The sequence below is a fragment of the Gobius niger genome, assembly GCF_951799975.1.
Source record: "Gobius niger genome assembly, chromosome: 20".
NCBI classification, from domain to species: Eukaryota; Metazoa; Chordata; class Actinopteri; order Gobiiformes; family Gobiidae; genus Gobius; species Gobius niger.
Genome location: NC_136871.1, coordinates 20,208,371 through 20,230,859, shown reverse-complemented (window position 1 = coordinate 20,230,859; position 22,489 = coordinate 20,208,371). Strand labels below are relative to the sequence as shown.

Below are 22,489 nucleotides of genomic sequence, written 5' to 3'. Positions count from 1 at the left end.
GCCGCAACTTTCCTGCAACTATTCCAATAATCCGCAATTTCCTTCGCAACTTTTCCTTAACTCCGCAACTTATGCGGAACTAAAGTGAGTTTCTGATTAAATATATTTTCCTTGTTCTTTTTTGCGTATATGCCCAGCACCTCCGCCTCAGAATGAAGGCCTTTGGCTTCTGCTCCGCCTCCTCTCACTCGCCTGGGCCTTTACAGCGTGAGCCGCTGTGATCCTACCGCTCTCTGTCCAAGTTGCTTCTCTGCTACTGGATCTTTATTTGGCGATATAGGCTTTATCCGACAGATAAACGCTGCGTGTGCGTTTAGACACTTCTTTCCCCCGTGATGCGGTGGCGTTGGTGTGAGGGGCTGGTGCTTCTACAGCACGAACTTTAGGAGTCACAGTGCTGTTGAACCGGAGCCAAGGCTCAATGTGGATGTATGAAATAAATAGACATTCGTCCTTTGGTCTGTTCTCCTCGGATTCTCATTCTCTGCCCACTTTATTTACATGGTTCTGGTTTTTTTTTAATGATACAATTATCTAAAAGAACTGATATTTTAAGTCTTTTATTATTCCCCAAAGTCTCTTTGATTAAAACTGATGTAAAATAAAAAGAAAAGTTAATTTTGATTGCAAAAATATATTGTTTTAAGCAGAAGAAAATAATCATCGCAACTTTTGGAAAAATGGCCCGTGAAATCAGGCATTTTACCCCGCAACAATGACAAAAAATGCCCGCGAAAATCCTGAAGGGACTGATTGCCTTTAAACTGCATAACTTGAGTCAAACGTTTTGGATTTCCTTCCATGGTCCGTTTGGAAGACCCATCTGCATCCAAGCTTTACCTTCCTGGCTGAGGTCTTGAGATGTTGCTCCAATATTTGTTCTTTCTTCATGATGTCATCTATTTTGTGCACCAGTCCCTCCCGCAGCAAAACAACCCCACAGCATTATGCTGCCACCCCCGTATTTCACAGTTTGGATGGTGTTCTCAGGCCAGCAAGATTCCCCCTTATTCCTCCAAACGTGACGATGGTCATAATGGTCAATTTTTTTTTCCTGTGAGACCAGAGGGTATATCTCCAAAAATGTAAGTATTTATCCTTGTTCCTAGGAAGGGTACCTTGAGAGTACCCTCTCAGCCCAGCATCTTCACCAGGTCTTTTGCATTTGTTCTTTGGTTGATGTTCACATTTCAACCAGAGCACATTCATCTCTGCGACACAGAACCTGCCTTCTTTCTGATGTGTATGATGACTGGACATTCCCATCATTGTTTGAACCAATGAATGTAGCACCTTCAAGCGTCTTGAAATTGTACCCAAGGATGAACCAGACTTGTGCATGTGTCCAAGGACATGACATCGTCATCTGGGCTTTCCCAAAAAAGTAGTAATCTTAGTGTGTTTAAACTTCTGACTTTGTAAAAAGTAACAAAAGAAAATGTATATGTCTAATTCCTCTGACATTTCATTTAGCAAATAGAAAGAATTTTGAAAATTCTAATCTGGTTCCCACTGTATGTTTATAATAGCTGGCATAATTCAATAACCAGAGATAGTTTCAAACTAATATTGCCATTTGTGGGGAAGAAAATAGTATTAATTATTAATAGGCTTCACATGTTTTTATAACATAAAGGGACAGCATGAGACATGATTCCAATACCGCAGACTCCATCGTGCAATACTCCTGAACAAAAAAACAAATATAATTAGAGCTGAGACATCTGGCCATCACATCTTCCTCTGCTGGTGCTCTAGATACATCTCAATGTGAGCACTTTCCATTCAGAGTGTCTTTAAGCCCATTTCATCTGAGCGCCTCACCTAATAATAAGCTGACAGAAGCAGGGCAGTGGAAATGTAACGTCTCATTTAATATGCATCGCCTGCTGTGAAGAGACCTCTGCTGACCAGTTAACTAGGTGCCACAAATGAACTCAGTCTAATCCTCTGTTTGCATTTTAGACTGATTGCAAAGTGCAAAGATGAATGCAATGTTCAGCGTAGTTTTTTGAATAATATACGTATATATATATATATATATATATATATATAGCTTTACATCATGTTATTATGTCATTTCCTCATTAAAAACATGCCTGAAGTGTTGCCTTGGCACATTCACATATTTTTGAGTAATCTGTAAAAACTGATGGCAGCCATTTTAGGCATAGGTTTGCCTGAGTCCTCCTAGGAACGCCCCCACCTCCTGGAGACGCCTCCAAGCTTTCGTCACCATCAAGTAACCAACCACTGCTCCTCAGCAGAACCCCCTCCCCACTGATGCCACAGACAGTGTGTGGAGGGGGCGTGCCGGAAAGGGTCAGAGGTTCTTAAAGAGACAGAGGCCTATTTCAAGACATTCACTACAGCCATTTTGAGAGAGCAATTTTATACAAGGCAGTTATTCTAATTTACTGCATTTACAGACCAACAGAAGGTTTCGTCATCATTGTAGTGTGCTATAGACTGGTGCTATGTGATTGAAAAATGCACAATACCCCCTCTTTAAACTTCAGTCACCACTCATGAGTTTGTACAAAACCATTGTATTTTGATTAATGTGCAAACAAAAGTGAGGTCAGAAAGATCCTTGAGAGGCAAACCATGGCTTGTGGAAGAAATTGATAAAGTGTGAAGTGACGAAGGAATAACCTATAGGCACAGCTCCACTTTATTTAACAAATCAGGGTCTGCTTGTGTAAAGATGGACCAAAACAATATCTTGACCGGAACTTAAAAAAAACCTATGGTTTGTAATAATCTTCACAGTGATTTACAGAGTTCTATCCTTGGAGCACAAATACAAATCTGTTCATTCAGTCTTCATTAAAGATTTTATGCTAAGTGTAACCTTGTCTGTCATCATCTGAGTTATGGACTCCATGCAACTGTCTTTGCCTAATTGCATTTAGCTGTTGGAGCAAATCCCATTTGGGACACTTAATGCATGTTTTCAATTAATCTATCTTTACTTTGAGACTGCTGGGCCCACCTGTGTGTATTTAAGTGTAAATAATATGGCAGATGTATCTATGCATGCATCTATAAATATATGATCATCACATTATATGTCAGATAAAATGACCTAGATGCAAGCTGGTTAGTGCAATCTCAAAATAGGCTACCTTGGTTTCTCAACAAGGCTGTTCGAGGAGCATCCTACCCTTAAAACATATATCATTTTTAAAAGGCTCTTAACTACAACAAAAATGAATTTGTTTACCCTATTGATATAATGTTAAAAAAACAAAAAAGTTATATAAAAAAACAACAACAATCTAAATGTACATTTTGATTTTTGCTTTCTTTCTTTTCTATGATTTGTTCCCACACAATAGGAAGTGACATCAAATGTTGACAACGTGCTTCGGACACGCCTCCCAGAGATAAGGCGAGGGGAGAGGGCATGAGCTACACAGTGGAAGCTTCGGAGGCAGAGGGAGAGATTAGCATGGCTGTGTGCAGCTCTACTCCGCTCAGTGCACGACTGGATCCTTTCTCCACAGAAACGCGCCTCTGACACGCGGCTGGACGACAGGGCTTTTGTTCTCAGCATGTCGTGGAGCATTGGAAGACGGCGAGGGAATAATAAGGGGGGATAACCTTAACGCACACTTGAGCGATGTAGCGTGGCTTCTCTCGTGTGACATTTTACAGCGCGTGTCTCATCCATATACACGCTGGGACTCTGTGAAGGGATGCTGCCATGTTATTCTCGCCTTGGCATGTCTGAACTACATGTCTGTTCATTCTTTTGTGTCAGAGATCCTTGTTGTCTTTGTCGATCTGTGCTGTCGGGTCAGCTGTGGCATAGCGTGCGGCTGACAGACCCCTCCTCTCCCCTGTCCTTCGTGTGCGCCCTGGGCTCTCATCCGTCTGTTGGGTCTGTTTACGTCTCTTCATCAACCCTCCCCTCTCCGTGAGGGTCTCTGTTTCCTCCTGTCTCCCTGTCTGCTTCAAGAGTCAGTCTGTTATATGATCTCCTAAAAGACAGTGTGTATTATCGCGCTCCAGCCTCATCACTCCTAATCTCATCGTGGTCTGTTGAAGAATCACCATGCTCCTTCAGGATTGATTCCTTTCACCCTTCCTCACCCCCCTTCTCCCTTACCCTTTGACCCATCCCTCTGTGACACCCGACTTACTTCGAGTATTCTGTTGATCCTCACCCTAAACCCACTCTTCCCCTGTCTTTTACCCCTGACCATGTTGCCATGCATCCGCTGGCTGCGGCTGATCTTCCTCTCTCTGTCCTCCGTGTTCTGGTCGCGGGCAGAGAACTGCCCTTCCAACTGCTTGTGCCCAGACCCTCACACTGTGGACTGCAGCGGTCGTGGACTCACTCGTCTTCCTGATGAGATTCCTTTGGATGTCCGGCGTCTTTTGTTGGCTGACAACTGGATCCCTCGAATACCCTCGGATTTTCTAGTTCTGTACAGTGACTTGGTCTATCTGGACCTCCGGAACAACTCCCTGTCCCAAATCGAACCTGGGACCCTAAGCACATCCTCCAGGCTGGTCTTCCTGGACTTAGGCAGTAATAATTTGACTGAGATCCCCAAAGGCACCTTTGGGGAGTCCCGTAGTTTGATTAAACTACGACTAGGTAACAACCCTTACCTGAGCATGGTCAGTGAGGACGCTTTCTGCGGCCTCACCTCATTAAGAGAACTAGAACTGGAGCGAAATGCATTGTCTACCCTAAAGGTGGGGGCACTGAGCCAACTGCCCTCCCTCAGATTGGTCAGACTGGAGGGCAACCCTTGGGTTTGCAACTGTAACTTTGCAAACCTATTCACCTGGCTCCTGGAAAACAGCCATAAACTTCCCAATGGTGAGTATTGACTTCATCTTCCAGTGTTCTCCACCCAAATACTCTCTAACAACATACACCATCACCACAACAGTGTACTCTGTTCTATTTATGTTGCCCTGTAGCTGAGGGAACCCCCTCCCTCGATCCTCTGTGCTAATTCTGTCCCTTCTTCCTCCGCCCCCTCAACACATTATGTGTGAGACCGAGAGTAACATGAGACAATAGCACTTGTTTAAAAACTATTTCCTTTTAATACTGTCCTTGCAGCCTTTGTCACTCGGATATGTGTATGATGAAATTGAGTGTCCTGCATCTCACAGCATTATGTTGGACATGACAGCAGCCCCTCAACCAAAACCTTGACCTTCACGTTATAAATGTCTGGTCTATTAATAAGGAGTACATCTATTTATACAGTATCTGTAAACATGGCCATAGACAGTGGCTACTGTGTAATTGAGCAACATTATGGATTTCCTGTCAACCACACAGCCTAGTTCTTCTGTTGTAAGCTAAGTCATTAGGCATTAATTGTTGATGCTGCTTAGTTCAAATGGTTGAGTAAAGTGGCTTGTGGCTGTTGTGAGGCTATGCTTCATATCTACTTTTGATAGTAGTATCAAACCGGGATTGCTGCTTTTTTGAAATAATAACAAATGATAATAAAAATAAATGCCTAATCCTTTAGAGTGCAAATGTTCTTCTCCTTTGTTTCTACATTTATAGTGTGAAATATAGAGGACCTTTAAATCATAGATTGTCTCTTCGAGATGATATCATGGCCGCCCAAATCTCAGGGTAGTTTGTTCGGTGTTCTTTTCTCTGGCCAAATGTTTCACTGAAGGTCAGCTATGTGCAGTTTTCAGTGCATTTCTACAAGTGTCCTTAGGCACATAGAGGACACAGAGCACGGCTAGCAGCATGTGGGGCGGAGGAGGCTAAAATAAACAAACTTGCCAATACAGCCGAGCAAAAGGGGAGCCTCATGCTGTTATCAAGTTAAAATCAGGGAGGATTTGTTGGCTCGTACTGGTACTTTTGCTGTAAAAAGGCCATAACTGATCTCATAGTACATCATAAAAACTATAGCATGTACAATGTGCCACATGTATCCCAAGGTTGCCAACTTTGAAGAGGTGCCAGTGTTCATGAATCAGTGTCATATATTCAGAAAAATGTTTTACTTCTTTTCAATATTTTAACATATATCCATTTTGGAAGTAATGGAAATATTTGTATCTAGTTTGCGGTGTGGTTGACAAAATGCAAAGTCTGACAACCCACTGCCATACCTCCAGGCCATGCTGTCCCAAGCTATTGATATTGTTCACACTTTTTTTCCCCTCGCACACCGGCCCCAAATGAGGACAAGCTTGGACCTAAGGAGGCGAACTTGATAAACTGGCGAGAATTTCTCATTTCCTTCTTGCAAGAAGCCCTGAATGCATTAATCATGTGTTCTAAATGTTGTCAGCTGCACAAGGCGTAATGAATTGCATTAGCTGAGCTGGCCATGCCCACATCAGCAACAAAGATGAAGCTAAAGGCTGAGCCAAGCTTCTACCGTTGCTGCCAACCGTCCCTCACACCACCAAACACAGTGCTATGGCGCCCACGAAAACATTTGAATGCATTTCAGGTCACAGTGACAATAGTATTTATGGTCAGATTTAGGTTCGTCAAGACAAATGTGGCAAGGCAAATATTTATGCAATTTGTTTACAACAGCATTCACAGCTGCAGACCTGGGACCTCTTGGATTAGAATTTCTATAAATAAAAGGTCATTTTCACCCATAATCACAAACGCGAGAAAACACTCTCTCCTCCCTCCATTGTTGTCTATGTTTGTGCCATAAGTGGTCCTCATGCTCAAAACGTGCCTTGTTGCCTGTACATTATGCCACTCCTCAAGACACAAAAAGAAAGCAAAGATATATTTTCACAAAAGAAAATTCCAATATAGTAACGCACAGTGACTTGGATAAGTAATTTTAATCTGAATACTGGTTTGGTAATGGTAACACTTGTACTGAAAGTAGTCAAACTAGACGTAACGGGCATCACTGTTTATAACCCGGGCAATTGCTTATTTGACTGTGTACGTTGACGTTTCCATTTAGAATGAAAATGACGTGCGCATCCCCTTTCTTGTCTATTGTATGAGATCTTTTTGAACTGTCTTTTGCAAAGGCAGCCCACTCACTGCAAAGCTCTCTTCTATAATAAACATGAGCGTATATTTTTTAACAGTGAATAGTATTATGCAAACCCGGAGCTCCAGTAGTGATTACAGAGTAGCATGGTCTCACACATGGCTGTGTCGTAGTCCCAGGCCTCATTAACATAATGACAGAACCCAGAACATGCGCTGACCTATTCTGTGTACGGCTGCAACTGGACACTTGCACAGTAACAGATGGACCCTCATTAGTGGATGAGATGGTTGATATAAGCGTTGCAGTGTTTATCTCCATTAGTGGTGTAGGTTTGCCATTCCTTGTCATTTGAGATTGCGAGCAGAGATTGAATGAATTTAGGGTGCCACACATTAAGCCATGAATAGCTTAATTAAAGCTGCACTACCTCAATCAAATCGTGAAAGTCGTAGGTAGGTTAGTAAAATGTCTAAGCTGTTGCCTAAAGGCGTTTCTACCGCTCACCTTCCGCACATCCCGATTGTTCACTTGCATTAATTAGAAGCACATCTCAGCCGGGGTTCATAGCGAGACAGAGTTTAGACATGAACAAGACGGATCACCAAGCTAGCGCTGTGCCAATTTAGACCTGGTTCACACAGGAGGAATTGACCCACATGGTGTGTTTTCGTATTACAAATGTTGCATTTACAATATGGTTCTAAGGTGCCAAATGATTTTTATGTTTCTACAAGAAAATAATTTACTTTCATTTCACACACAAAGTGGTACAAAATGTACCCCCAAAATCCCAAAATTAATGGATTTACTGTAACATCCTCACAATATTGTAATAGAATTATATATATATTCAATATATATATATATATTGGATATTGATAATTCAAGGGTAAAGATTACTCTCATTTATTTTAATTTTTCAGTAAATCAGTATTAAATTGCTTTAGTCTACCCCAGGGCAGCCACCAAGTATGGAATGAATGAATAATGCAATAAAAAGCATCTTTGAGAGTCCAGAAAAGGGCTTTGTAAAACCAATGCATTAGATTTTCTTTTTAATTCAAGCCATTATCATTATATGATGAACTCTATGACGACATTTTCTTCCACAATTCAATTCAGTTATATTCAGATTTGTTGAGGTGTGTGACTGTGTGATTAATCTACAGATTATTTTTACGATTAATCGATTAATTCATTTTTGTTGCTTGGCTATGAAAGGTGTGTGAAAAATTTATTTTTTCAAGCTTTTTACCACAAAAAGCTAAAGTGACGCCACTTGAGCTTTTTTTTAAGTAAACTTAAAGTGAATGTAAGAAGCTCTTAGTGCTAATTGTGCTCGCTGATTGGACAAGACATAGACAGATATTAATGAAATTTGCAATGTACAAAACACTACAGACCCTAACTTTAAAAAAGTGTTTTTTTGGCAAAAATACAAAATTGTCATGTAATTTTTGCTCTATTTGAGTTGGCGTTTAGCAGAAAACTATTAATCCATTACTAAAATAGTTGTCAACTAATTCAATAACTGACAAGTTGACGATTAATCGATTAGTTGTTTCAGCCCTACTTTCAGCAGTGAATTGTGCTTCAAAATCCAAGCAAAAACAACTCTAATGCATCAAATTAAATACTCACCTTTTCATCTAGTTCAAGTTTGCAAATGTCCAAGTAATTCACTTTTGATGTCTGCCTGTGTTGCTCTGTGTGAGTCGAACTGTGGTGCTCACTCCCAACCCAATTCCCTTTCCATTTTTCACGTCTTGATTTCCCCAGTGATTTGGAGTTTGCCAAACACTTGTCTGTGTGCATAACTTTGATACCTGCAGGTCAGCAGCACAAATCAAAGTTCTTCATCACCAAAATATGCACATTTGAAAATGCATTATTTATGTAATTTTAAATCCATCCTGAATATCCATGCTCAAAGTACTCAAATAAACAACATCCCAAAAGGTGAGGTTGATGTTTATTATTGGCTATAAATACATCAGAAAGTGTGCAGGGCAAACAAAAAGAAAATAAAACAAAACAAATTATTCAATTTACCGAACATTAGAAAACAGATCATCCATCCATCCATCCATCCATCCATCCATCCATCCATCCATCCATCCATCCATCCATCCATCCATCCATCCATCCATCCATCCATCCCGATCCACACACACCTCCTCCAACTGTTCTGGGGGGACCCCGAAGCGACACCAGGCCAGCTCGGAGACATAGTCCCACCAGCGTGTCCTGGGTCTTCCACGAGGCCTTGTCCCACAGAAAAAACAGATCAATGAAATATAAACCTGTATCCTTTAACACCACAGAATGGCCCATCTTTGAATGGAAAGTCCCTCTAAGTAAAAGCACCTGATGGCCCCAGTGCACATTTTTAGCTACCCATCAGCTTCATACATGTTTTACTGTGCGGATGAGTGTAAACATGATCCACCGCTGTCTCCAGTGCTCTTGGGTTAAGGATGGACAAAGGCTATGCATAATTTAGTTTGACACAGCTCTGTGGCACATTGGCGTGGGTAATTGGAGCCACAGTGGCCTACAGGCCACAGCGGTCAGCCCTCCATAAGAAACCACAGTGTGTTGTGGCTGTGCTATCAACACTGACCCAAGCAGTTTCACTACAAAGTTCATGTGACAGGTTCAAAGTCAGTGTTTTCCTTTTGCTGCCTATCAAGTTCTTGTCCCTCAGAGACGTGTTAGTGGAAGTAAATATTATGCCATTGATGGGAGCTGCATAGCTCGCATGATCCCGCTGCCTGACATGACATTATTGTCTATCTTTACTTACCCACGTGCATGCGATGCAAACATTTCCTCCCCTTTAACACAGGCCTAACAGCTTCTTTTACTTGGCCTAGTTTCATGTTTATTTAAAGTTGGGGTGGAGCTGTCGGGAGGAAGCATAGTGTGCAAAGGTGAGCAGTATCACACACTGGGGAGTATATTGCACAGAAGCAATAAATAATCTGTTGTGTCAGTAAAAGAAATTAAGCTTGCTGACATAATCTATGACTTAATGTATGTTTGTTTTTTAATCAAACCTTTGAGTATCATTCTCTGAGGCACAATTTCTGAGATATGAAAGTGCACATAGGCTCAAACTCCACTTGTTTCCTACAACACTCTCAATCATTTGGAACTGCAGCATATGTAGAGCAGCGACGCTTATGCAACTCTTTCACCTCTGCATTGTGAATTAGTGCAGTCTTGAGAGAATGTTTTGAAAAGTGTTTGTTAAATGTATTTTTGAAGAAGAAAAGACAAAAAAGTACAGAGAAAGAAAGAAAAAATAACAGATAAACTCCTGCAGGTGCACACTGTTTTGTCCTTGGGCAAGACACTTCACCCACCTCGCCCCATTTGTACATTGGTGTATGAATGAAAGTGTGAATGGGTGAGGGGTTCCTTGCTCTAAAGCGCTTTGATCCATCTAATGGTGGGAAGGCGCTATATAAGTTGAGACCAGTTACTCTTTATCTCTCTAACAAAGCCGTGTGAAAACTCCACTGCCTCCAAGTTAACTTTCTATGCAAGTGAGCAGATTCTTATCCTCTGTCTAGATCAAAAGAACCCTGAAAACTCTGGTGTAGTGCGCGAGCTGCACTACATAGCGAATGTAGTGCATGAGTGAGTGACTGGTAGTGGTCGGAGGGGCCAGTGGCGCAGACTGGTTGCCTCGCTTCCGTCAGTCTACCCCAGGGCAGCTGTGACTACAATAGTAGCTTACCACCACCGAGTATGGAGTGAACGAATAGTGCAATGTAAAGCGTCTTTGAGTGTCCATAAAAGTGCTATATAAAACCAATGCATTATTATTACTATAAGACTCCACTGACGACAACCACAGCTGCAGTCAACTCTGCTTCTCCTTATTCACTTTTAACCTTGGAATCCACATAAATGGACTGAAACAAATCCTCCAGTTTATTCAAGGGGCATTTTTATTCAAGCAAAGAAGAACAGAAAGCATGTGTGGCTTAGCTGTGAGTCTCGCCCGGATACCTCCTCGTTTGTCCCTTCGTTTCCTGTAGCTCCTCTTGTGAAGCCTCTTCTGCTATGTGTGTTGTTTTTTGTTTGAGCTGTGAATTAATAATACACTTATGATGCATTAAGCTTGGGTTTATGGTTTCACCTGATTTCTGCTTGAGTATATGCGAGTCCCTTAACTGTCCCTAAACACGCTTCAGATTAGAGATACATTTAACAACAAGGCAAATAAGTCAACTTGGCTAGGTGGTTCCCTTTCAATTCTATCCTTCTTTAATTTCCTAACTTGGTTGCACTATATGTCTGGTGCTCCTAGTGAGTCCACTTTTAAAACACAACATCTCCATAAGAAATAAAGGGTGGGATGCACTGGCACTCAGAAGTTTGGATTGCACAGACACATTGTGCAACAAGTTATTGGTCATGGGACAAGGATCTAGCTGTTTGTGGGCCAAGAGTGAGTCCCAATTCTATGCTTGGAATATTATTTTTTTTCCTTTTTCTAAATATTCAAAAAGTACATTCAAACATAATTTAAAAAAAAGTCCACTTCATTGGTATAATATTTGACCATCAGAATAATATCAACAATAATGGCCTGCACTTCTCACAGCTTCTCAAAGCGCGACACTGTAGTCATTATTCATTCACGCCAAACCTGGTGGTGGAAAGTTTCTGTTGTAGCCACAGCTGCCCTGAGGTAGACTGACGGAAGCTGACCTACCAGTGTGCCATCGGCCCCTCCGACCACCACCAACCATTCACTCACTCACTACATTCATTCTCGTCCGTTGTACATGTTTTCATTGGTATGGGAAAGCGGAGTACCCAGAGGAAACCTACGCAGACTTGGGGAGAACATGCAAACTCCACACAGAAAGTCCTCACCCAGGAATCGAACCTGGGACCTTCTCAAGTGGAGGAGTTTAAGTCTTTTTCACGAGTGAGGAATGGAAGGAGTGTGAGATGAACAGAGGGTTGATGCAGTGGTCACTGTATCGGACTATTGTGTTAAAGAAAGAGCTAAGTTGAAAGGCAATGGCTTTTTATTTACCGGTTGATCTATGTTCCTACTCTCACCTGTGGTTATGAAATGTAGGTCAAGTTTGCAGATAAAGCAGCAAATTAGTTTCCTTCACATGCGTGGCTGCATCCTCAGAGATAGGATGAGGAGCTCAGAGTAGAACTTCACATCAAGAGGAGCCAACCGAGGTGGCATGGGCATCTGTTACGGACCCCTCTTCTGGGCACATCCCATTAGGTGGGGTAGACCCTGTGGAAGACCTAGGACACACTGGAAGGACCGTGTATTTCAACTGGCCTAGGAACGCCTTGGGATCTTCCCGGAAAGGCTGGAAATGTACGCGGAGAAAGACTGCTCAGACTGCTGCTTCCATTACCTGACTGCGAATAACGCAGAAGAAAATGGATGGATGGTATAAAATTGTACTTGCACCCGCACAGACATTAACAGTTACCTTAAATCAGGGATGTCCAAACTTTTTTTCATGGGGGGCCGCATACTGAAGCAAACTCGGGGTGAAGGGCCATAGTTCGGTGGTTAGTGCCACGAAACCTTGGACTAGCAGAGGTTTAAATTGTGCCCCACACCTTTATTTATGCTCAAAACCTTCATGCCAGCTCTGTCACAGGAAAAGGTTAGTTGTTAGGTTAGAATTGTGTAGAATTATAACTTTTCAAATAAAAAGGACAATCTCTGAAGATGTGTACCGATTCAGTGACAAGGCTGAGGGCCACCAAATATTGGTCAGAGGGCCGCATTTGGCCCCTGGGCCGCACTTTGGACACCCCTGCCTTAAATCAATGTAGTGTTAGCTACGCATGAAAAGGTTAGCAGTGGTTTAGCCATTGCATTAGTCACTTGTTAATAATGTATTCAGAGACTCTTTACTCTTAAATCTTTTACTTTATGTAGCGCATAAGACGTTTTCTCTGCACACTGTATGTGGTGTGATGTTAGTGAGTCCATGTGCAGGAGGAATCCCCGGCGATGAGTCACCCCCGCCCCGCTGTCACATATGAACGCTCGTCATCCAGTGCATTCACTTCACACGTTCCTCACTCTCTCCCGCTCAAACACAGGCCTACATAACAGAGCTCATGCGCCCTCCAAGCATCTAGTCTTTCTGAGAGTCTGAAGGTGGATGAACAATAGATTGGGGATTTTTTTTCTTTTTTTTCCAGATATAAGTAATCATCTCAGTCCTCTCTCCAAACTCCATTCTTTGATTATTATAACCAATCTGAATTCCACCTTTCTCGGATCCGCAGAGACCACCACGCGGCGATCTTACTGTTGTCGTTTGTGGCGCAGAGATCAATCTGAACAGACAGTGAAGTGTTGAAGGAGGGGAAGATACAAGCCTCCAATATCAGTCTGTCACTATGAGCTCGATCAATCACAGCAGCAGACAGCAGAGAGCCAATCCCCTCGACTGGCTGTAATCCCGAAAGTAATCCATCAAGTGGCCGCGCTGGCAGCGTAACATAGCTGTGCCGACACACCTGATAGTGTAGGGACATGATTTGTGCCCCTCGCCACACTACCGCACTCTCTCCCCGACGGATATTAGCAATTATTACACCGTCCAGGAGGCCTTTAGAGAATGTTAAGTCTACATTTACAGAGCTCTTGTATTGACCCGCCCAATCCGATGGAGCTCAACAGTCCAGGCTCCGCGCAGATGATCAGAAGCTTAAGTATATTATTAATGAAGTTGTCTATGTTTTGATGTATCCCATTGTGTATAAAAAAAAAGCTTCCTTCGCTAATGCCACCATCTCTCAAAATGTATACTGTACATATTATTTTTACACTTTGGTACATACATCGGGCTCTGTGTCGCATGCGATATTCAGTAGGATGAAATAACTGTATGTGTTCTATATTGTAATTATTTCAATGCAAAATGAATAATATGAAATAAAAGTGATGGGATTTAACGGCTCTTTACTGGGAGCCGAGTCTTTGGGATCCGTTCATTACAAATAGCCGTTTTTTAATGTACATTTTTTATAACGGCAACCGGATAACTCACATTATCGACAAACGGCACTTTTTAAATTTAAATAATGTAGAGTTGCAATGGGATATTTACGCTTTGAGAAATATGTTTGTGAACAAAATCTTGTGCCACAACTAATGAAAATAAATACGTTTTAGTGCATTTGGGTTTGACTTTAGTGCAAAAAAGCTTTCACTGGTGTCGCCTGCTCTGTTGTTGGGCTGATTCTTGTGTTTGTCTGCGGGAGTTCTGGATAAAAAAAGACCGGGCTCTTTTCACAATCCAGTTTGAACCATTCGCCTTAAAGAGCCGGTCGATCATAAACATCGGCCATAAGTTGGATCTTGGGTTGAGATCTTGACCGTTCACTAAGCATTATTTTAGTGATGTTGCTTTGATCAAGATAAACTCTGTGCAGCACGTCGCGCGAGGGCCATGTGTTTATCTGGATAATCTCACTTACACAAGCTGATTTGTCAAACCTCAGACAGGAGCAGTCTCTGTCTCTAAGCCACAACCTTCAGGTTACACTAAGTGTTCGCTAAACATAACTATGGGCCATTTATCTTTGCAAGCGTGACAGAAACTCCAATATAGAGGATTTCATTTAGTCACGGTTTGCTACTCTTTCAGGATGTTTAGCAAAGACACTATAGGTTGACCTTGAGTTGTAATATTACACTTCTTTGCATGAAGTTCAAGAGCTTATTTTTTCTCTGCCTTCGATATTTCCCTTTAGCCTGTATGGCATTTGTCATATTGATTGTCTACACATGCAAATCTATGCAGCAGAAGTGGTCAGTAATGAAGTAAATTCACTTAAGTACTGTAGTTCATTGGACTTTTTGAGGTATATGAAATCCTTTATTCCTGAGGCTATACGACTCCTAAACTCTCTTTAATTTGAGGTCAGGCTTTGTCATATGAGGGCTTGTTCATTTGTTTTGGTCTTTTTCTGCTCTGAAGGAATTGTCCCATGTGGAATAGATAAAGAATCTGAATCTGAAACTACATTTGTAAGATAAATAATACTTTCTACTACACTATAAAGGGTCCATGGTGGTGATGTGCGCATTTACTTGTTGTGTCAATTTAATCCCACTGACTCAAACAAGGAAGAAGCTTTGTTCCCGTTGTGTCTCCGTGCGGGTAATGAATTCAGGCACAAGTTTTGTGTTTTTGAAGTTCATAGCACTTATTTACACCGATTTGCACTTTATTTTGAATACTCAGCAAATACTGCAGTACACTGAGCAACTTTTACTTTTATTGGAGTAATATTTGAGTAGTATCTATACTTTTACATAATGCTGTGGTTCCCAAAGTGGGGTCCGGGCCCCCCTGGGGGCCTCAGAGGCACTGCAGGGGGGCCCCCAAGGCTTATTTACAAAACAAGTACGTGGAAAAACCACAGATTTTGAAAGGAAATGTACATTTATTTGCTAAAATGTACCTCCTTAAATCTGTATTTAGCTATTGTAGATGATTTTCATGTAATTTTAGCTGTAAAATAATAACTAATTATTTTGAATTGAGTAAATTATTATTATTGGGGGGCACTGTCTCGGACTTTGGGAATGGCTGACTTAACGCATGGAGTACCGCACTGTTTTTGGGATTTAGCCAGTGCCAACAATCCAATTTTTCATGATATTTGCATCACCACACGTATTCTATGTTATAGCTATGGACACATGCTAGGGCTTGTTTGAAAGGGGAGACTCTAAGTTCTTAGTCGGTGAAAACAGTTTAATTCTACGTGCCTCGGTTCCTGAGAAATATAAGCTAAACAGAGGCTAGTTTTGATCAAAATCACAGATTTATTTTTCTAGAAACGGAGATATTGTGTGTTTTATGAAACATCTCCTTCCTGATTAACTCCTCCTCTCCTCGTCTCTCCTCTCTGGAGCACTAGCGTTATGGGAAGAGGCAAATGCCTAAATATACCCCTGTTTCAAGTCAGTTTTCAATGACAACATTGTTGACACGTTTTGAAACACCACGTGTTGCCGCAGATCCATCACTTGCATGGATTTGCGAAAACCAGGCTGTTTAGCCTGGTTTTCAGATTGAATACTTAAACACGATGTTTCTCAGCCGTCCTTGGACCGATTATAACCATTTAAAAACTGTTAAAATCTCAACTGTTTCGGTCTTTCCATGGGAAGAAAAACACACGTTTAGAAACTTTGTAATTCCTCACCCTCTGTACCTCTGTATATACAGAGTGTCCGGCTGACATTTTTAGAAACACAACTTTTTTAGAAGCATCCATTCATAGTAATGTATTGCCAATACTTAGAAACACTGAGCAACAATACGTAATATATTGCAATGCAGTATATTGTATAATATCCTCCCCTAAGTATTGCATTGTATCATGACAAAAGTCTAAATACTAATTCCATTGTGCTAAACAGTAAGCGATACAGAATATTAATAATATACACTCACTGCTGCTCTGCCAGTTGATTGTTGTTGAGGCGATGTCGATGTCTTTAAAGCTGCCAGTCTTGTGCATGCAGACTTTTTGAACGGGTCTGTTTGAATACAGTTCTGGAACCTGAAACAAGTGAAAAACTGTGAAGTAGCTGGCCTTATGTAACCCAGGCTCGGGTTGAGACCCCGTGTCTCTGTGTGATACTGTATCTGCTGCTGTCTAATCGAATGTTAAGAGGAATGTGAGATTTTGCATCTTGTATTCGGGATTCCTATTACCAAGTTCAGTTACAGAGCTAATGAATAGTCCAGAGAGTCAAATGAAAACTATTTCCATCCCATCACTAATTTACAGCTCTTTTCCACTATCACTTAGCATGGTTTCAAGCCCTCTTACACACGCTTGTGAAAGTGCAAGATATAGTTTACTCATTAAGCACTAGATTAACCACAATCAGGGTATCAGTCGAGGTAAAGTTACTTAGCAGGTGTACAGTATAGACTGTCAGCATATGCATGGATGTGTGCATTTGCATGAGTAAAGTACCACCCACATTACACAGTTTGATCTGTGGCCCAGTGCCTACCCATTCACACTTATGAGAATTAAGGGAGATTTTCCAGTCTGTACTGTGCATGGGCAGTTAATTTAATAAATATCAGCTAATGCAAGGTTTATGATGTAAATGATAAAAAACGGTTATAGCTATTTGAATAGCTTATCGAGCTATTCAAATGGATGTGCCATCCTTCAATCACAATCTCTGACTAAAGAAAACTTGCATAGTTCTTTTTTCACATTGATTAATTGATTGCCTCAAAATAATTTGAACCCGTGAACCTTTTGAAATAAGCGTGTAGTGCCGCACATCTGAATTCTGATCTTGTATTTAATCAAGAGTCACTAAAAGCTCATACCCTTGAAATGGATGAGGCCTTCTTCACTGTCCTTTTCCATAGCAATGCCCGGACAATAAACTACGTCTGAAGGAGGCCGAGACAAAATGGGCAGAGCAGATTTACGATGCTTTCCATTGAAGATGAGTCTGGTCAAAGTGCCCCTGTCACAGCCGCAAACACATCTCCACACTTTTCCAGGGAAAACACAGTCATTTTTACATGACCACAACTTTCCTGACAGCTTCATTTTAACATGCATTTTATTCGCTGAGTTAGTAGGAATTTGTCTCTCTGTCAGAACAGTGGCGGTGCGACCCTCCTCTCCTCGCAACAAGCAGCAGCAGCGGTCTGTGGGCGGTGTTGTGTACACACAACGCAATTTCAGCTCATAAGACTTATGATCGACCTTGCAGTTATTAAATCAGCCTCCACTCTGTACGAAAGGAAAAAAAAACAAAACAAAAAACAAGTACCCTGGTTGAATTTAGATCTGGTTCGTCATTTTAACAGCAGTGTAGCTACAGTGACTCGAATGCACTGATATAAAATGTAACTCATATATTTTGATCATTCACTTTGTTATCTTAAATGTTTGGGATTAGATTTCCAAGTTTAATTCCTTAAGTAGCTCATTGCCGTGGTTAACACATGGCAACATAAAGTAACATAATAGGCCTTCACTACCCATGTGCACTTTTTTTTACGCTGACTTAAAAAGAAGAGGTTATTAGGGAATACATTAACAAAATAAAAGTCACTCAGATGATACAAATTGAGAGAAATGTATTAAAAGAACATTTGTTCTGAGTCTAAACCTCATTGATCTTCCTTTTTGCTGAGACCTGTCCCAGATTTACTTATTTTAACCATTTGTTTTAAATGAATGGAACTTACTGAAAAATAGTACAGAAAATGATTGCAATTAATTATACAGTAGATTTTTCTTTTTTTTTTTTACAGTATTAGGATTTCTTCAATAAGTGTGTATCTAACCACGACTGTTTTCTTGCAGGGGTTGAAGGTATGGAGTGCTCCCTCCCCATGGATGGGCGGCAGGTCTCCCTCACCCAGCTCTCTAAAGACAGTTTCCGAGAGTGCCAGGCTACACTGACTCTCACAGACCTGCTCATCATCATCTTCTCCGGCATCTCTGTATCTGTAGTGGCCATCATGACCAGCTTCTTCCTGGCTTCTACTGTTCACTGCTTCCAGCGCTGGAGCAAAGGAACCAAGGGTGATGAAGAGGAAAGCGAGGAGTGAGACTTTAGACAACATGTTTTTCCATGCAGACCAGAAAGACACCACAGATCGGTTTCCTGTGAGGATTTACAGTGGAATGTCAGTCAGGTGGTGATGTCTAAAATACGGTCAAAGACAGAGAAGACCTGAGCCTGGGATGATTTAAGGCTGTTATAAATGTTAGGCAGCGCCACTGGCACACATATTCTACACTCCACTCTACTTCATTTATGGCCATGGGGTCTTGGCTCAGTGTAATAAATAGCTCTAGATAAATGTTTCGGGATTGCCACTGTTAACTGTTATAGGGACAAAGAAATAGATTAGGCCTTAGTTCACAGAAGGAAGTACTAAAAGTATTGCTGCTTTGTATATTAAAAAGAAAAGACCTCAGAATTCTACTGCCGATGATATGCAAGCATATCCTGCCATGTCTCTTTTGCATCTCATTTGTGGTTAACAAGCACTAATAACGTGGTTGCACTTTACTTCACAGCACAGTAATAGCATGGAAATAAGACAGAAATAGGATGGTTTAGATAACATGTTGCAGCCCTGTTCCATAGTATGTTTAATGAAAGCTTAAAGTCCTTATACTGAATTAGTGAAATTGATATGACACTAACAGATTAGGTGTGTGTCCTGTTTCTGTGTAACTAAGCTATTATGGCTGTAAAGTAAACTGCTACCAAAATGAAACGCACATTTCCAACAGTGCTGGTAAGGGCTGGTTTGAGACTGCATGTGTGTTTCCATTAGTGTGGATTCCTGGCAATACACAACCCCAACAAAGTTGCAAGCACTGGACCAGCCAATGCTCAATAAAAGTGAGAGCCACAGAGCCAAGGCCCACGAGTCTATGTGGGGATGGTTCTGAGCACCTTGCAATGCAATTTCCTTGTACTAATCAAACCTGTGACTAACTAGCTTGGTGGAAATGTGCCCCTACTCTCCTCTTTTCTCTGTTACATAAAACATGGTGACGATGAACTACAGTTATGCCAGCTATACTTTCCAGTATTATACTAATATATCACTCATAATGTACAAAATAATGTTCAATCAACAGGCATTTTAGAAAGACTACAGATTGTTGTTTCACTAATCAGTCAGGAAAAACATATATTGTCAGCATAATAATCTTAAAATGTTGGAAATATAGTTGATGTAACTACTGTGTCAAGTAATGCACTTTAAAAGGTTCACTTAACTCTGCTCCTCCATGTCAACAGGTTGCCAAAGAAAGGTTTATTTTTGGTAAGAGGCTGCATTTGGGACGATTGTGTGATGGATCCTCTTTGACAGCATTACAGCCAAACGCTGGTCTTCAAACTGTACTCAGTTGAACTCCAAAGATTTATTTTTTATTTCATAATCAATGTAGCGGATTCAGCGTGGCTTCTGAATATTTGCAGAGCAACAGATGCAGTGAAGGGGGTTGGTCACTGGTGGCAATTTGTACATTTGTCTATGCTATCCAAACTGGATAACTCCAAGAAATAAGAAATAAATACTCATCTACTCACATTAAGCTTCTGGTGCCTTTTGTATGAAATGTATCTGTGTGCCACGATATTTGGGCTTCTTCAGTTGGTGCTCGAGGTCACCCTCCCCACGTTAGGCATTTTCATTTTAATTGGAGGCTATTGAATTCATGCTTTAAGAATGCATTTACTTCTTTTTTTTTTACACCTAATGTTTGAATTTTCAGAGGCATTCCACGAAAGATGTTCCAGGAATGTCAAAGTAATGCAGGACAGACGGTGAAAAACAATGCGGTAATTACAGCACAATATGAGAAGTCCTTTTTTCAGGAAAAAGATTTGAAATGCACACGTCCTAAGCCCCTTGTGTTCTTTCCCCTCATTCCAAAGGGAGTGGGTTCTCACTTCTTTGTAAGGCATGAATAATTCAGCAAATAGAAGATATGGAGCAGAAAGAATGTCACGGCTGCAAATGGGAAACAAGCGGTGGATGAAAAAAAAGAACAGAAAAACAGAGCTAGAAGCAAGTTCTTCCCTCAGTGAGGATATAAAAAGAAAAGCCAAATTCTATGCCATACTGTCAAAGCCAATGTAGTTTTCCTCATTATTATAAACATCAATGACACAGAAAGGACTCTCAGTAAAGTAAATGCACAGTTCATAATGGAGTATGTGTCACACCTGTGTAAACTTTGCAGTACGGTGTGAATGAACAAGACTTCATATCCAGAAAGTGCAATGATTTACTCAGTTCAGATGCTTTATAAAGTACATGTTTATGGAAATGTCATTGTCATGTAAGAAATTAGATTCCCCTGAAACAAAATCAATAATTGTTCAAGTCAGTTCTAAGTGAGGTAGCAATAAAGCATTCTGTTATGTTCCAAAATGGAGGGGAAACAAATCTCCTCATCAATCTACAGACAATACCCCATAGTGAGTGAGTGATATTTTTGCAAAAAAAATTGCATGTCAAAGCAGAAACCAAGCCCTGAAGTGAAAGGAATTGTCTGTAAAGCACAGGGTTGTACTGAGGCACAAATCTGGGAATGGGTACAGAAATAATATTGCAGCATTGAAGGCCCTGAAGAGCACAGTGGCCTCCATCATGTGTAACTGGAAGATGTTCAAACCTAAACCGTCTAAACAGAGCAATTGAGAGAGCAGGGCCTTGGTCTGGGAGGTGCAAACACCCCGATGGCCACTCTGACAGAGCTCCAGCGTTCTGAGGGAATGGGAGAAACTTCCGGCAGGACAATCATCTCTGTAGCACTTCACTCAGGCATTTGTGGTAGAGCGGGCGGACAGAAGTCTCTCCTCAGTAAAAGGCTCATGACAGCCCACTTGGTCCTTACCAAAAGACCCCTAACCACTCTCAGACCATGACAAACGAGATTCTATGGTTTGATGGAACCAAGATAGAACTATTTGGCCTGAATGCCAGGCATCATGTCTGGAGGAAACCAGGCACCGCTCATCGCATGGCAAATACCATCCCTACGGTGAAGCATGGTGGTGGCAGCATCATGCTTTGGGGAAGTGGGAGATTAGTCAGGATAGAGAAAATGATGATGAATGAAAACCTGCCCCAGAGCTCTCAGGACCTCAGACTGGGGCGACAGTTCACCTTCCAACAGGACAACGACACGAAGAACACAGCCAACAGAACGAAGGAGTGCCTTCAGTCTGTGAATGTCCGTGAGAGGCCCAGACAGAGCCCAGACTTGAACCCGATTGAACATCTCTGGAAAGACCTGAAAATAGCTGTGCAGCAACGCTCCCCATCTAACCTGACAGAGCTTGAGAGGATGTGCAAAGAAGAATGGGAAAAATGTTCCAAATGCAGATGTGCCAAGCAATATAACATCATAATCAAGAAACCTTGAGGCTGTAATCGCTGCCAAAGGGACCTCAACAAAGTACTCAATAAAGAGTGTGAATAATTATATCTACATGCAATATTTTGTATATTTAATACAATTTGTCATAGTGGGGTATCGTGTGTTGATAAGGAGAAAAAATGATTTAATTCCTTTTGGAATGAAGCTGTAACTTAACAACAGTGTTAAAAAAGTAAAGGAATGTGAATATTTTCAGGATGCACAGTAGATAAACAACAAACACACAACAACTGCAAGGATGATTTTTTTGTGGGAATTGTCAATTCACCAATCTTGTGACAGTGATTATATAGTTTTCAAGACATTTCATTGGGTATTGCGTGGGAATTGTGCAGCGACAGCAGTGACAATCCCAGTCCATATGTGACAGTGTCTGTTTGGTAAAAATAAAACTTCCTATTTTGCTTGATTATCCAAAATAACTGTCATCACTGTCCCAAGTCACAGATGGTGGGCACAGCACAAAAAGATGCAAATAACGATTGTTGTTTAGTCATGATTTGGCTCTCTTATTCGTG

General features: G+C 41.3%; 1 protein-coding gene across 1 annotated transcript; it reads left to right on the top strand.

The window, feature by feature from the left end:
* The first annotated feature begins 3,416 nt into the window (after window positions 1–3,416).
* Window positions 3,417–18,622, top strand: lrrc38b (leucine rich repeat containing 38b). The gene is made up of 2 exons (XM_079579124.1): window positions 3,417–4,837; window positions 18,360–18,622. Exons 1-2 carry the CDS (start codon window positions 4,210–4,212, stop codon window positions 18,605–18,607), a joined length of 876 nt encoding a protein of 291 aa, XP_079435250.1. The 5' UTR covers window positions 3,417–4,209; the 3' UTR covers window positions 18,608–18,622.
* Window positions 18,623–22,489: the final 3,867 nt, after the last annotated feature.

Bases quoted from the DNA above. Each gene is read 5' to 3' on its own strand.
- lrrc38b (XM_079579124.1), top strand. From the start codon at position 4,210: ATGTTGCCATGCATCCGCTGGCTGCGGCTGATCTTCCTCTCTCTGTCC. The intron at 4,838-18,359 runs GTGAGTATTGAC...GTTTTCTTGCAG, and splicing joins CAGCCATAAACTTCCCAATG to GGGTTGAAGGTATGGAGTGC.